This window comes from Oryza sativa, chromosome 1 (assembly GCF_034140825.1).
Source record: "Oryza sativa Japonica Group chromosome 1, ASM3414082v1".
NCBI classification, from domain to species: domain Eukaryota; kingdom Viridiplantae; phylum Streptophyta; class Magnoliopsida; order Poales; family Poaceae; genus Oryza; species Oryza sativa.
Window position 1 is genome coordinate 6,263,259 of NC_089035.1, and position 12,823 is coordinate 6,276,081.

The 12,823-nt window shown below is 44.9% G+C and overlaps 2 protein-coding genes across 3 annotated transcripts; both read left to right on the top strand.

Moving 5' to 3' along the window:
- Positions 1 to 266: 266 nt before the first annotated feature.
- Positions 267 to 3,395, top strand: LOC9269554 (uncharacterized). 2 transcript variants are annotated; one of them, XM_066306934.1, is made up of 8 exons: positions 267 to 737; positions 857 to 1,098; positions 1,238 to 1,334; positions 1,469 to 1,652; positions 1,726 to 1,807; positions 2,087 to 2,132; positions 2,204 to 2,296; positions 2,958 to 3,395. In XM_066306934.1, the coding sequence occupies exons 1-7, from the start codon at positions 342 to 344 to the stop codon at positions 2,264 to 2,266; spliced, it is 1,110 nt and encodes a 369-aa protein (XP_066163031.1). In that variant the 5' UTR covers positions 267 to 341; the 3' UTR covers positions 2,267 to 2,296; positions 2,958 to 3,395. The 2 variants fall into 2 exon arrangements, with proteins under 2 accessions (XP_066163031.1, XP_015648114.1); XM_015792628.3 differs by having other exon boundaries at positions 3,105 to 3,395.
- A 422-nt stretch (positions 3,396 to 3,817) lies between these two features.
- Positions 3,818 to 4,984, top strand: LOC4325256 (signaling peptide TAXIMIN 1). The gene is made up of 2 exons (XM_015792640.3): positions 3,818 to 4,508; positions 4,625 to 4,984. Exons 1-2 carry the CDS (start codon positions 4,399 to 4,401, stop codon positions 4,746 to 4,748), a joined length of 234 nt encoding a protein of 77 aa, XP_015648126.1. The 5' UTR covers positions 3,818 to 4,398; the 3' UTR covers positions 4,749 to 4,984.
- The last annotated feature ends 7,839 nt before the right edge of the window (positions 4,985 to 12,823 follow it).

The following is a 12,823-nucleotide window of genomic DNA, read 5'->3' on the forward strand; positions in this document are numbered from 1 at the left end:
TTTCCTAATAAACGTTGAGTGTTATAATCAGCTGTAAACGATGGAACTGCTCTCTCCATGGATGATGGATATACTCTACAGCTGGCCTTCAGGTTCCAGATTGTCACCAAAATGAATAACAGAAATTTGCCTAATCTCATTCGAAACTGTTCAAATTTCAATTTGTTATATATCGTAACGTGCTTGAAACTTTTAAAGCACAGCAATGACGACCACACAAAGTACGAAGTAGTACAAACAAATCTGCCGTCCTGGACGATGCCATTGACGGCGGATTGACCGTTATCGCAGGTCTCAGCCATAAACCTCCCCACCTCACGCGTCTGCCACTCCGGCGAGATATGCTCCCGCTCCGGCGGCTGCCGCCGCTCTCGTTCCCACTCCCGCGTGGCCCCACGCCGCGCCGTCTCTTCGCCACCGCGGCTTCCGCCTCCACCGCCGCCTCGCCGCTCCCATGGCCAGGGCTCCACGCCTGGCGCCGTGCCCCGCCCAGCGACCTCCGCACGTGGGGCCCGCACGGGCCCTGCGCCTCCCCGGACGCCGCCGACGAGTCCGGCTCGGAGGAAGCCAGCGCCGGCTCGTCGCTGGCCGAGATGGGCGCGCTCGTGCTGTCCACTGCCGACCCCCTCTCCAAGGCGCGGCTCACGCACGCCGCCTTCTCCCGGTTGGTCGCCGGGCTCCCCGTCGGCATGGCCGAAGCCCCTGACCACCCCGCCAGGCCTGACAAGCCCATCGTGGTAGATATGCTTTTCTCCCCAACCTCCTCGTTTACCTTACTCTCGCTTAGTTCGTTGAGGCATTTCATCGAGCGGGTTCAGGGCCGCTCTCCTGTTGCTGATGCTCTTGTTTGCCGTAGGTGACACAGAAGGAGATCACCACGCACAAGCAGATGGGGGTGCCTCTCAACGCGTACATGCTCCACATGTTGGCGCACGTCGAGCTCAATGCGATCGACCTTGCCTGGGACACGGTCGTGCGATTCTCGCCGCTCCGGGACACGCTGGGAGATGGCTTCTTCGTGGATTTTGCGCGTGTGGCTGATGACGAAAGCCGGCATTTTCGATGGTATTCTCAGCGTCTTGCTGAGCTTGGGTTCAGGTGAGCAGCACAGCTAATGTGGCGTGGATTACTTATTCAGTTAATCGTATGAATATTTCTATTTACTTGAAGAAATTTATTTAGATAAAACACAACATATTGTTGTCAATTATAATTGTTATTTTTTCCTTTGGTACAGCTATGGTGATATGCCTGTTCACAATCTTCTGTGGAGGGAGTGTGCGAAATCCTCAAATGACGTTTCTGCACGATTGGCAGTGATACCGCTAGTTCAGGTTCCAGATCATTATCTATTTCTTCTGTAAAATACCTATTTCATTTCGAGATAGTAGGCTTCAGGTAGGGTACTTGCTGAAGAGCTTTGCCTTGTTGCAATTGATGAAATTGTTGATTATTAGAACTTTAATAGGAAGCTCGAGGCCTCGATGCTGGACCAAGGCTTGTCCAAAAGTTACTTGGTTTCGGGGATCATAGATCTGCAGATATCGTGACTAAAGTAGCACAGGAAGAGCTTGCACATGTTTCTGTAGGTCTGCATTGGTTCCTAAAAGTATGCCAAATGATGGGTCGTGTCCCAGATGCAACTTTTAGAGGTTAGTTTGTCTCCTTATGACCCATTAAATTCAATTATGAAAATGTTGGTTCATGGAATCTTTAACATTGCAGACTTAATAAAGGAGCATGATGTGGTGCTGAAGGGTCCATTTAACTACCCAGCTCGTGATGAAGCTGGTATACCCCGAGAATGGTAAAGTTGTAATGCAGCTGTGATATTGACTTATTGAGGCCTGATTTTCTATTTCAGTGTCTGGTTTGTAATAGATTAACTACATGAATCCGTACAAATTCTAGTAAGATATTACTTGAATGACTTAAACTAGTCTCTGCATTCAGAAGTCGAGAAAACGTAAATGCTTTCTAATGACATTACAATGACAAATGAAGAATACTTTGTAGCTACATGACTACTAGTCTAAGAATATTTTGATGCTACATGAATAAGATGTTACTTTTTTATGTTATGCAGGTATCAAGAGAAGTTCAAACATGAAACGCCAAGTAAACTTTCGGAGGTGAGAGACTAATTTTATGCTTATCGCATACTAATGTTTTCGATGGACCTCTTACCGCGTACCTGTCACAGGTGCATGATAGATTAGCTTGTATAGTTGAGATGGAAAAGGAGAATTCAAGCTTGAATGGCTAGATCTCACCTGAAGAAAAAAGAGAATTGGAGGTACTTTACTAACAATTTAGTAACTGAATCTCCTTTCATTGGTTTATTTTTCACAGCAACAATCACAATTGCCTACACCTAGTCATTCCTGCAACTATACATAGTTAATTCGGCAACCTCTTGTTTATTTTTTGCACGTCAGTTTTTTTTTCTATTATACAATTTGTAGAAAGAAAACAAATGTTCAACATGAGTGCCAACATAACTCCTGTTAACAACATAATCCCAAACAACTTATTCTAAGTGTAAACTGTATATGCCAAATCCCAATCAAATTCTTGTTGACAGTTGGGTCCCACTTGCCGGCTGCCCACATGCCACGACACAGCAAGTCTATTAGGCAGCCTTGCATTGGGCCATATTCATAACCTCATAAAAATCCTTGAAAATTCCAAGGTCTAAAATGTACCGAATGCTTCTTTGTTACTACCATAGTACCCAAATTTGGAGGGCAAAAAGGACTTGCGATGTGCTACAAACCAACTTCAAAGTAGTAGTACGTTTTCTTCTAAAGAAATACCCGAAACTGAAGTTGTCGTCAGCATTGGCCAATTATGGTTTGTTCGGCTCGTGTTAAATTTGTTCATTTAAATCCGAAGTATTGCATAACGCATCTGATTCCCTTTGTTATATTAAAGTATAAACGTGTTTCTGCTGTCAGGATGACTTCATGGGATGATAAAACCAGGTTGCATTAAAAATTTATCAGCGGAGGCTTGCAAATATTTTTGTTGCTGAACATCAGTTTCCGTTCTGAGTTCATATCGTTGATCAATAACATCGTTAACACCTATTTCTTGAATATCAGCTTTGCCAAATTGCTGCACGATAAGTGAAGCGCCAACCATTGGGACAACCAAAACAGTACTCCAGCCAACATGAATCAGCTCGAGCGTTGAGGCTTTGCCGCTGGGAGGCGGGAAAGTTTCTCCGAGGGAGATGCTAAGAGCGTCAAGTAAAAAACGGTGCCAACCTGCAAAAGTATATTGAATCATCAAGACTAATATGTAATGGGGTACCAAACATTTCAGCCTATGTAATGCACCTGCCAACGACAACGAGCGTCACTATCGGCCGTGACGGCTGGTTTTTACTTCCAGGAGGAGTAATCGTGCCCAGATGTCCGATCCTGTATCGTCCAGAATGCTTCTTCCATCCTAATCACCGCATTCCAGTACTATCCATAATCCAAAACCTCTCTCCTGCTCCGATTGCGTATTATCAAAAACGGAAGAGATCAATCAGAGTTTGGATTCAGGTAGTACTCCTTCCATCTCAATATAAATATAACCTAATGTAGATATAACATTTATATTGAGACGGAAAGAGCAGTTGCTAACCAGTGTACGTTTGCTCGGCAAATTCAAGAGTCTCATCTTTTCGCTTATGTTTATATTTATCAGCTAAAATTTAAATTTTTAATTTTAAATTTAGAGCTGATTTTAAGGTTATTTTATCAAAGTTTTTTAGCCTTTGCTTTTATATCGCTAAGAATACATATATAAAAGTTTTATTCATAAATTACTTTTTATTTATAAATATACCATTTCGTTTGTTCTGCGAATAAGCAAAACAATGAGTGCGCAAATACGCGACGAACACTGAGTACGTGTGGGGGGGGGGGGGGGGGGCCGGTGGCTCAACCGATCCTTCGCCTCCCCATTCCAACTCGTTCGGTGCGGGGCCAGCCTAACGCCACCGCGCCGCCACGCGTCCGCGCAGATATACATATACGGCCGTTGCACCGGTCAAACACTGGCGGCGTCGCACGGCAACTCCCACGACCGCCCGTTTGGCCCTAGCAACGGCTCGGATCTGCCCCTGGCGGATTATCTCAACCCCGGCCCCAAGTCTCCAACAACCGTTCTACACTTGGCGGCGGCAGAAGGGTGGGTCTGACGAGACGAGAGGCGTCGACTTCTCTCTCTCTGCCGGAAAGCGACTCCGCGAGACGCCGAGACAGCGTGGTGGTTTTCGTCGTCGTCGTCGTCGTCGGCTTCATATATCCCCTGGGATTCCGCTTCGGTTTCCACGCGCCAAAGCAAACGGGCAAAGGGAATTGAAGTAGCAGCAGCAGTGAATTGAAGTAAGAAGACAACGGGATGTGCTGCTGCGGTGGCGACTGCCGGCCGATCGGGTGGCTGCTCGGCCTCCCCTTCGCGCTCCTCGCCGTCGTCGTCTCCTTCATTGGCGCCATCATCTGGATCGTCGGGTACGTACAACTCCCCGTCTCTCTCTCTCTCTCCCGTTTCGAGATTAATCCTGGATTGGATCGGTCGAGATGAGATGAGATGAATTCATTATTAACCCAATGTACGTGTGGTGCAGGCTGCCGATCTCGTGCATCTGCCCGTGCTGCCTGTGCGTGACCGTGCTGCTGGAGGTGGCGGTGGAGCTCGTCAAGGCGCCGCTCCATGTCATGACCTGGTTCACCTCCAAGATACCCTGCTGATCTGATCTCAGATCATCATCAGATCTTGCTGCTGCTACATATATACACTACTATCTCCGTTTGGTTGATTTAGTGTCGTGACAGAATTCCAGTTGGTAGGAAAATGTTTTTGTGCATGATTCCTTATGGATAGATCGATTATCTCTACTCGTTGGTTGGTTCTGAATTTGTGGAGAGATTGTCAGCGATTAATTGCATGCCCATGCCCATAGACATTGAAGAGTTGTTGCTTCGTCTGTTTCGGTGTCTGTTTCGCTGTGTGTGTGACATGATGATTTCTGGATTAGTGCTTGTGGAATGCCGAGATGTTGATGTTGATTGGGACAACTTAATTGGATCATCCTGGTTGGCAGTTGCCTACAACATTCGGTGCAGACGTCGGAAGTTGTCGCTTCCGTGTTATAAGTTGCTTTGAATTTTTTTCAGTTACAATTAAAGTTTTTTTTTTTAAAAATATAGCCACACTTTCAATACAAAACAAAATATAATCAAAATATATTCAACGTTGCATTTAATAAAACTAATTTGGTGTTAGAGATTGTGCTAAATATTTCTATCAAACTTGAAGAAGTTTGATTAGGAAAAAGAATAAAAAATAACTTATGATACGAAACGGAGGGAGTACTTCGGAAGAATTTGATCTGATCTTTCCAGTTGCTCTGTTGCATTCAAATTTGTGTTTCAGAGTTCCAATGTAATAGACTCAACAGATATAGCCAACATGGGCCAAATTTATGATATCACACATGGGCTCATGATGGGCTTAACCGGGTCCAATGTGGTGATTTTTCTCCCAAGATGGGCTTTAGGCATGAATTGGGCTCGATGGCTGGATGGAGCGATCGATCTGGCCTCTGGCCTCTGGGAGAGAATGCCCTGTTTTTAGGGGGAATAAGTTCATTTTAGGTCCCTCAATTTTGACGTGGTGCCTACATGGCTTCTTTGACTAGGTCTTCATCTTATGTGGCATTGATGTAACGTGTACGTGGCAATTGATCCATAAAAATAATAAAACCCATAGAACCCACATGTCAGCTACACACAAGTAATAAAAATGGTGGGGCCCATGTAGCCCCACATGTCAGCCTCACTAGTCTATTCTTCTCTCTCCCTTGGAGCGGGCGACGGGCGGGGCGTAGCGGCCGGCGTAGCCAAACAGCGAGCAGCGACTGGAGCAGACCGGTGGGGCTAGGGATGGGCATTCGGTCTAACCGAAAAATTCGGTTCGGTTCTTCGGTTTTTTTGAAAATTCGGTCTTTAGGATCATAAGACCGATCGGTCTTCGAGAAAACTTAAGACCGAGTACTTCGGTCTTCGGTTAATTTGGTTCGGTCTCGGTCGTAGACCGAACTCAGCACAAAAAAATTTAAGTACTCTTACAAGATTGATGAAAAAGCAAATCGGATGAAGGACTAAAATATGATGATGCAACAAGCAGCAAGTAGAGCATATTCATGGAAAAAAAATCAAATCAAGCAAATCAAATCCAGCCAGAAGGTCGAGATCCATCCATCTCTTCCTCGTCGCTACTCCCGCTGGCTACATCTCCCATCAGTCTCCTCCGTCATCGAGGCCATCAGGTCGCTTGGGAGGGCAGAGAGGTGAGTAGGAGAGGGAAGGCGAAGTGGTTCTGTGATTGGGGGCGGACGCCGCAAAGAAATTGGCGAAAGAGCGGAAGTGGGGAGCGGGCGCTGCGCCGTGGGGGAGAGGGCGGCGACACGGCGTGAGGAGGAGAAGGCAGCGGCGGCGCCGCGTGCGCGAGATGGCGGAGAGGCGTGGTGCGAGGAGCGGAGGAGGAGAAAGCGGAGACACATGCGAGCGCTAGGAAAGTGCGGCGCATGTGGGGAGGATCGGTGGAGTGGGAAGGAGAGGAGGGGACGGGGTATGGAAAGTTAGGGTTTTCTTTAATGGGCTATTAGGCTGTATTGGGCTTTTACATTAATTCGGTCAGTTCGGTTATTTTGGTTAACTGAAGGAGATGACCGAAAAGACCGTGTAAAATTCGGTTAGTTGCAACTGAGGACCGAATTTGTGACCGAAATTTTCGGTCTCGGTTAGTTCGGTTCGGTTTTTTTCTGCCCACCCCTAGGTGGGGCGAAGCATGTGGGGTGGAGCAAAGGAGTGGGTGGAGTGGCGGGGCGGAGCTGTAGCGGAACGGGGTGGCGGCATCATATAGGAAGTAACTCTAACAGAATATAAGTAACCTTGACGATATTAGAAGTAACTATACAACAAGGGAAAATAACTCTAATAAAATAATTACAGTAGTAAATACACTACTAGAGGGAAGTAATTTCACGGTATTACGAGTAATTCTGAAGTAATAGAAATACCTTTTCATGGTACTCTAAATGTAACTCTCTGGAAAAAAAAATAGAATTAACCATCTAGAAATACCGATACTGCTTTTTTAAGAATAAACATTAGAAGTAATTATGATTTGTGTAAGTTACTTTTAGAATCTATTAAATTTACTTTCACAAATATCTAAGAAGTAAATTAGTCAAATTTAATATAACTACTATTGGGAGTGCTGCGCGCTCCTATATTCCAAGCGCCAAACGTGTATCAGCCAGGCCCACCTCACCCCACTTTCCATCATCCCGCTCCCACCATTATCAGAGTAAACGATTTACTTTGATAAAAACAACTTCTCTGGTTACGATCCCACTCCACGTCCCGTCATTCCACTCCTACCGTTATCGGAGTAAACGATTTACTTTGATAATAAAAACAACTTCCCTTTCGATCCCACCCCACATCCCGCATCGTGCTCCCACCATTATCAGAGTAACTTCTCTACTTCTGGTATATATTCTATTTTTCCCGTACCCAACCAACCACTCTCACCCCCACTTCATTTTTTCCTTTTTTTTGGGATATGAATCGATCCACCATTCCAGCCCACAGATCGGCAACGCACCATGGAGGAGGAGGACGACGACACCGTGGCGGTGGCCGGCGAGCGGTGGCCGGCGACGCTTGAGGCGAAGGCACTGCTTCAGGCCTCGCTGCCACAACATCCGTTTCAGATCGATGCTGAAGAGACGTCTGGCCCATGGCGAATGAGGTGAACGTCGTGGGGACGGTGAGTTCTCTCAGCAATTCCTAATGAGATTCTTGATTTCTTGCAAGAATTGTATACAATCTATGATTAATTAAATTCTTTATCATTCTTGATTCTATGCAGTCTGACTTCGATTGGGTTGAGCACTCATCTTGGCGTGCTTCTCTATTCTCCTTTGCATGACGGAGATCCTGTTTGTGATGGTCAATTGATTTGGTAACATCGGCAAGAAACTGTGATTTGTTTCATCACCTCTGTCGTTACCCATTTTATGACAGTGAGGCGGTGACAACAGCAACGACGACCTCCATCTTTGGCTCTGTCGCCGGATCCGGCTCCTACCGAGATCGCAGCGGCCAGACTTGGTGCTGCCTCGGCTCCAGCCTGCATCTCCGCCGCTTTGTCTTCTTGCTCTCTCTAGCAGACAGAAACTCCATTCAGCCGTCACGAGGAACTGGCGATGGCGTGTATTGCTGTGTTTGTGTGTAAAATTTTTATTCTTGTGCTTTTACTATGATGTGCATGTAAAATCTTTATTTTTTGTCCCGTGATTTAGGATGGAGTGATTCAATGTATAAGTAAAAAATTTATTCACATATTATTTGGGGGTAAACTAATTAGGCCCCAGTAACTCCCTCCTTATTTATTTTTCCTTTTTTTCTTGCTTGATGCACTCATTATAAGAAATCATCAATCAAGGCTGGCAATAATGCAATTACTACAAGTTAATGCATCATCAATTTTCATTTACATCGACAATAATACGAATACTACAAGTTTTGATCAACCAATATTATTCATAATCCAACTACTACAAGCACCATCAATTTTCATTTATGTCGACAGTAACTTGATTACCACAAGATTTCACCAAGCATGGTTGTTGTTAATCCAATTACTACAGGCACATGCACCATCAATTTTCATTTACATCGATAGTAATTCGATTGCTACAAGATTTGGTCTCAGTTTGTTGCACATCATATCGTAACTACCTCGATTGGAAACAGAGATAAACCAATTACAACGATTATTTTCAACCGACCACCGATTTTACGGATCTATAATTGATTTACCCCGAATTCAAATAGAACTAATCTACACAGATCGAACGTGGGCAACCGAACACCAGTTTTTGCGGACTCTGGGCGTGATGTGCGGTGCTAGGAACAATATTCCGCGCTCTAGCGCTCGGAATAGCGCTACCACAAATTTTAAAGTAATTTACATGTATGGTAAAAGTAGTTTTCATATATAAAGTTGACGGAGCGTGGGGCTCCTCACCGGGAGACCGCGCGGGCCCCCCTTTGCCAGTTCGGCCGGGGGCGCTAGGTGAGGTTCTAAGCCCTCGATCTGTGGAATGTTTCGCGAGAGAGCAAATGCGCAAGACACGGGCGATGTAGACAGGTTCGGGCCGCTGAGAAGCGTAATACCCTACTCCTGTGTTCTGGTGGATCTGTGTATGAAGGAGTTACAAAGAGCTGGAGAGCAAGAGAGTTTAAACTCTAGAGACCCTCTTCCTCTTTCTGTCCTCTACGAGCCCCGGTGTTCTCCCAGTCGTCCCCCTCTTAAGTGGACAAGGTCCTCCTTTTATATCTCAAGGGGATACCACATGCACCACTTCTACCTACTCTTCTTCTGGGTGGGGACTCACCCTATCTTCCAAAAAAAAAAGACTGGCTTGCGCCTTCGCCTGGAAGCTAAATCACATCTTGTCTTTGAGTGAGGCCCAGCGTCATCACTCGCCTGACACCGGGGATCTCCCTGTTACTCCCTCATTAATGGGCGGAGATTTGCCATGGCTGCTGTCCGAATGACCCTCCGATGGGATGGGCCATACCTACCTCCACTCCGCCGGAAGCAGGCGCAACGTGGGAGCACGGTTGTCTGCCGATGACGTGACCGGCGTCAGACCCGTCACAAACCGGTCATTCTTGTCTACCACGCGTCAGTTTAGCATGCCACACGTCAGTCCTTCTTCATAAAATGACTTCCTTGTAATGGTTGCGATGAAGCCTGGTATGAATCTAGCCGGGACTGACGTGCTAACTCCAGGAGTTAGCACGCCGGCTCCGGCTAGGGACGAGTGCCTAGAGGCTCTCATCATTCCGACGGGACGGGGCGAGGCGTGCGAAAGGCCGCCTGTTGCCACCTAACCCGCGATCTGACCGGTCTGTGACCGGTCACACACTGTGACCTGTCACGGACCGAACGAGTGTGCTGCGCTGCATTAAATGCGGCGTGGGGCGCTCGTCCAACCCGCAATAAACGCGGTTAGGTGAGCGCCGCTGTGCTCACCTAACCCACACACGTGGCGCCAAACCCACAGGGGGTCGGGGCGCCCCAGCCCTCGGGGCCGAAACGGAAGCGGCCCGACCCCTCGGGGAGACAGAGGGAGGGGCGGCCACATCACCCTCGGGCCCGACCCCCCCGAGGGGGTCAGGCCACGTGGGTGACCGCGGCTGCCCCAAACCTCTAGTCAAGATACCCCCGGTTCCATGTCACCGACAAAAGTAATTTACAACATTATTTTCTTTTCATCAGAATATTAAGGATTTGTTATAAAGATTTAATTATAACGAACACAATTATATAATCGGATGATTATAGATCGGATACGTAATTTGAAAGAAAAAAATATTTGAAGCTTAGCTATTAAGGATATCTTTTCCTTACAGTTGCATGCTTGCATACTTTCAAAAGCGCGCTAGCGCGCTCGATTGACAGGGTACTAATTATGAAAATTACTGAGTCGCACATTCAAGGAATTACGAGAGCACGTATTGTGAGTGGCATCCAATTTTAATTCCTTTGTTATGATGCCAGTGCTTAAAGCGACTAATCAACACATTCTGAATTATAAATATGATGAAAGCAATAAGGATTGCAGTGGGGTTTCAGTAGTGAAATATGACTAGATTGTTAGCTCCATTAATTTGAGATAGGGTACGGATCGACTATACTAAACAATGGCTGTTTAGCAGAATTTAGGGGAGAAAAACTTGTTTTGTTGGTAACTGACTATCTATATTCCTTCTAGTAGTGTGCCAGTGTGATGGGTCAATATGGTAGGTGGCGAGTTCCTTCCCCTGACTGACATGCTTTGGATTTTCGTTTCTCTATCGTTGTTCAGATAAAAGATGGTTAATCACAAGAAGATTAATTAAGGACGACTTAAATCATAAAGGGGATAAAACAAGCTATCTTGATGAACAACCTTAATGGCGAAACACCGAACCGGATCCACGTTCTCCGGTTGTCACTTGCACTGTCTAAAACACAATAAATTCCTCAGATTCCATACAGAATATCTTAAATTCCTGTACTCTAAGGCTAAAAACCTCAGAATTAAAAGTTGGAGAGACTAGTAGTGCCCCACACCATTAGTGTGGCTTTGATCAACAACAACTATCAACTATTTCTTGTAGTACCATCTTATCGTTATAACTTGTCACTTTGATCTTTTTAGTCGCCAAACTAATGCAAATTGGACCCTGCATATACAAAACAAGACCATACCATTTTCTCCATTATAGATCAGGCGTTTGATACTTTGATTGCTCAAAATTGTGACTGATTGATTGATGCTATTTACTACTACGTGTTTGCTAATCGCTGCTACGTCGGCAAACTATATATCCATCCGAGAACATGCAATGGCCAGTTCACCACTATGCGCATGGTGACACTAGCTAGTGACAGTCTGACTGACACCGGCTAACTGCAGGTTTATCAGAGAAAATTAATTAATTAACAAGATGATCGATGTGGACTTGCACTGACAAAGAATCGCAAGTTTCCAAGGGCATCAAGATCGTGCGACAATGCAAAGCTTCGGATGCATATGCATATTTGTGAGACGACATGGATGTCAATATATAAAAGAAAGAACAGTCTCACCTAAGGCCAGCATGGTAGCATGATATGGTGGTGATTTCGCAGTCATGTTAATTGGTCTCATTCTCATATATGCATTTGCTCACAAGAGAGAGTGACATGAGCTATTTTGTGTTTCTACTATGCCGATGCATACAACTATGTAGTGAGATTTGTGACCATATTTATACTTTGTTCAAACCATGGATCAACACATATACCACTGTTGTTTGGATAGCAACCATAGGTAGCGATCAGAACGTAGGCTCGTTCGTTTTAGATGGTCGATGATGGGTGATAGATTATTCCAACTTTATAAAAGGGTACAAAACGAACAAATTAAATATTAACAACTTAGTACAAATAGATTTTAGAAAATATTCTAAGAAATTTCTATATAGAAAACTTTTTCAAAAGGCATACCGTTTAAAAGCCCTTAATCCGAGCCCGAAACATCAACTTTAATCAAATCCTCGTCAATAAGAATCAAAACCTTAAACCTTGCAGGGGCACCGACAGGCGGCTACCAATTTGCTCACTGCTCACATGTACTGCTAATTATGCAGACTCATCAACTAAGCAATCAGTAGTCAACAGTGAAACAATGACCCATCCATAATACAGTCCTAATTAAGGGATCAATTAGCACTTACCTTTCTCCATTCCTTACCTTTTAATGGTTATTTTCTTTGGATGAAATGACATTCGTGGTACTATACCGTAATATCTATCCGTTTCAAAATATAAAAGATTCCAGGATAGTTTAACTTGGATTTTTTATGACTTGTAAAACGAGACAAGCAATTATCAGATAATTAATTAAGTATTTATTATAACTTAAAATTGATTTATTAGATTTTCAAAAGAAACTTGTATGTAGAAAGCTTTTAGACAAAACACACCGTTTATCAGTTTGGGAAGCAGCCTCACAGTAAACGAGGGATTTTTTTTTCATCCCAAACTCACTTAGAGGTAGAAGTCAGCCTAGCTACCCAAAAATATGAGATAGCTTGTATTTTAGGATGAAGATATACAACCTATATCTCTCAGTCTGTACTCTTTCACTCAAGGAAGTTGATCGATTCACCATTGTACTTCCTCCTGTTTTCAATATATAATGCCGTTGACTTTT